Source organism: Charadrius vociferus, unplaced genomic scaffold (genome assembly GCF_000708025.1).
Source record: "Charadrius vociferus isolate BGI_N301 unplaced genomic scaffold, ASM70802v2 scaffold161, whole genome shotgun sequence".
Lineage (NCBI taxonomy): Eukaryota > Metazoa > Chordata > Aves > Charadriiformes > Charadriidae > Charadrius > Charadrius vociferus.
Window position 1 is genome coordinate 1,028,905 of NW_009646928.1, and position 417 is coordinate 1,029,321.

Consider the following 417-nt stretch of genomic DNA (forward strand, 5'->3'; position numbering starts at 1 on the left):
TTTCTCTCCCCTCGTACCTGGAAAGGACGATTTCCAAAAGTGTGAGCTCTGTGTCTGATCTTTGGCACAGTAAACCTGACTATTCCAGCCATTAGCCAGAGTCCAAGACTGATAGCCCTCCATTGATATGTATGTTTCGTGTCTCGGTTCCCCAGAGCCAAACGTTGAGACCATGTCTATGTACCCAGGAACGTGCTGGTAGGGGGTTGTATAGCCCTGGTAGAAGGACACTTCCTTCGCCCTGGAGGAGACTTCATTGGCGGGGACACTCGTGCTGGTCAGACTGGAGACGTCCATGTACTTTTCCACGGGAAAGCCGCCAATGGAGGCATGGGGGGGAGACTTCAGGGCGTTTTGCTGGATCCCAACCCCGTGGGACATCCTGCAGCTATAGTATCCATTGCCAAAGCGATACCC

General features: G+C 53.0%; 1 protein-coding gene across 1 annotated transcript in view; it reads right to left on the reverse strand.

The window, feature by feature from the left end:
- The window catches only part of HOXD13 (homeobox D13), a gene marked incomplete at its 5' end in the record, with an annotated part of 10,847 nt that extends 10,430 nt beyond the window's left edge, over positions 1 to 417 (reverse strand). The window contains one exon of the mRNA XM_009894634.1: positions 18 to 417. Coding sequence (XP_009892936.1) covers positions 18 to 417 — 400 coding nt within the window. The remainder of the gene's footprint in view (positions 1 to 17) is intronic.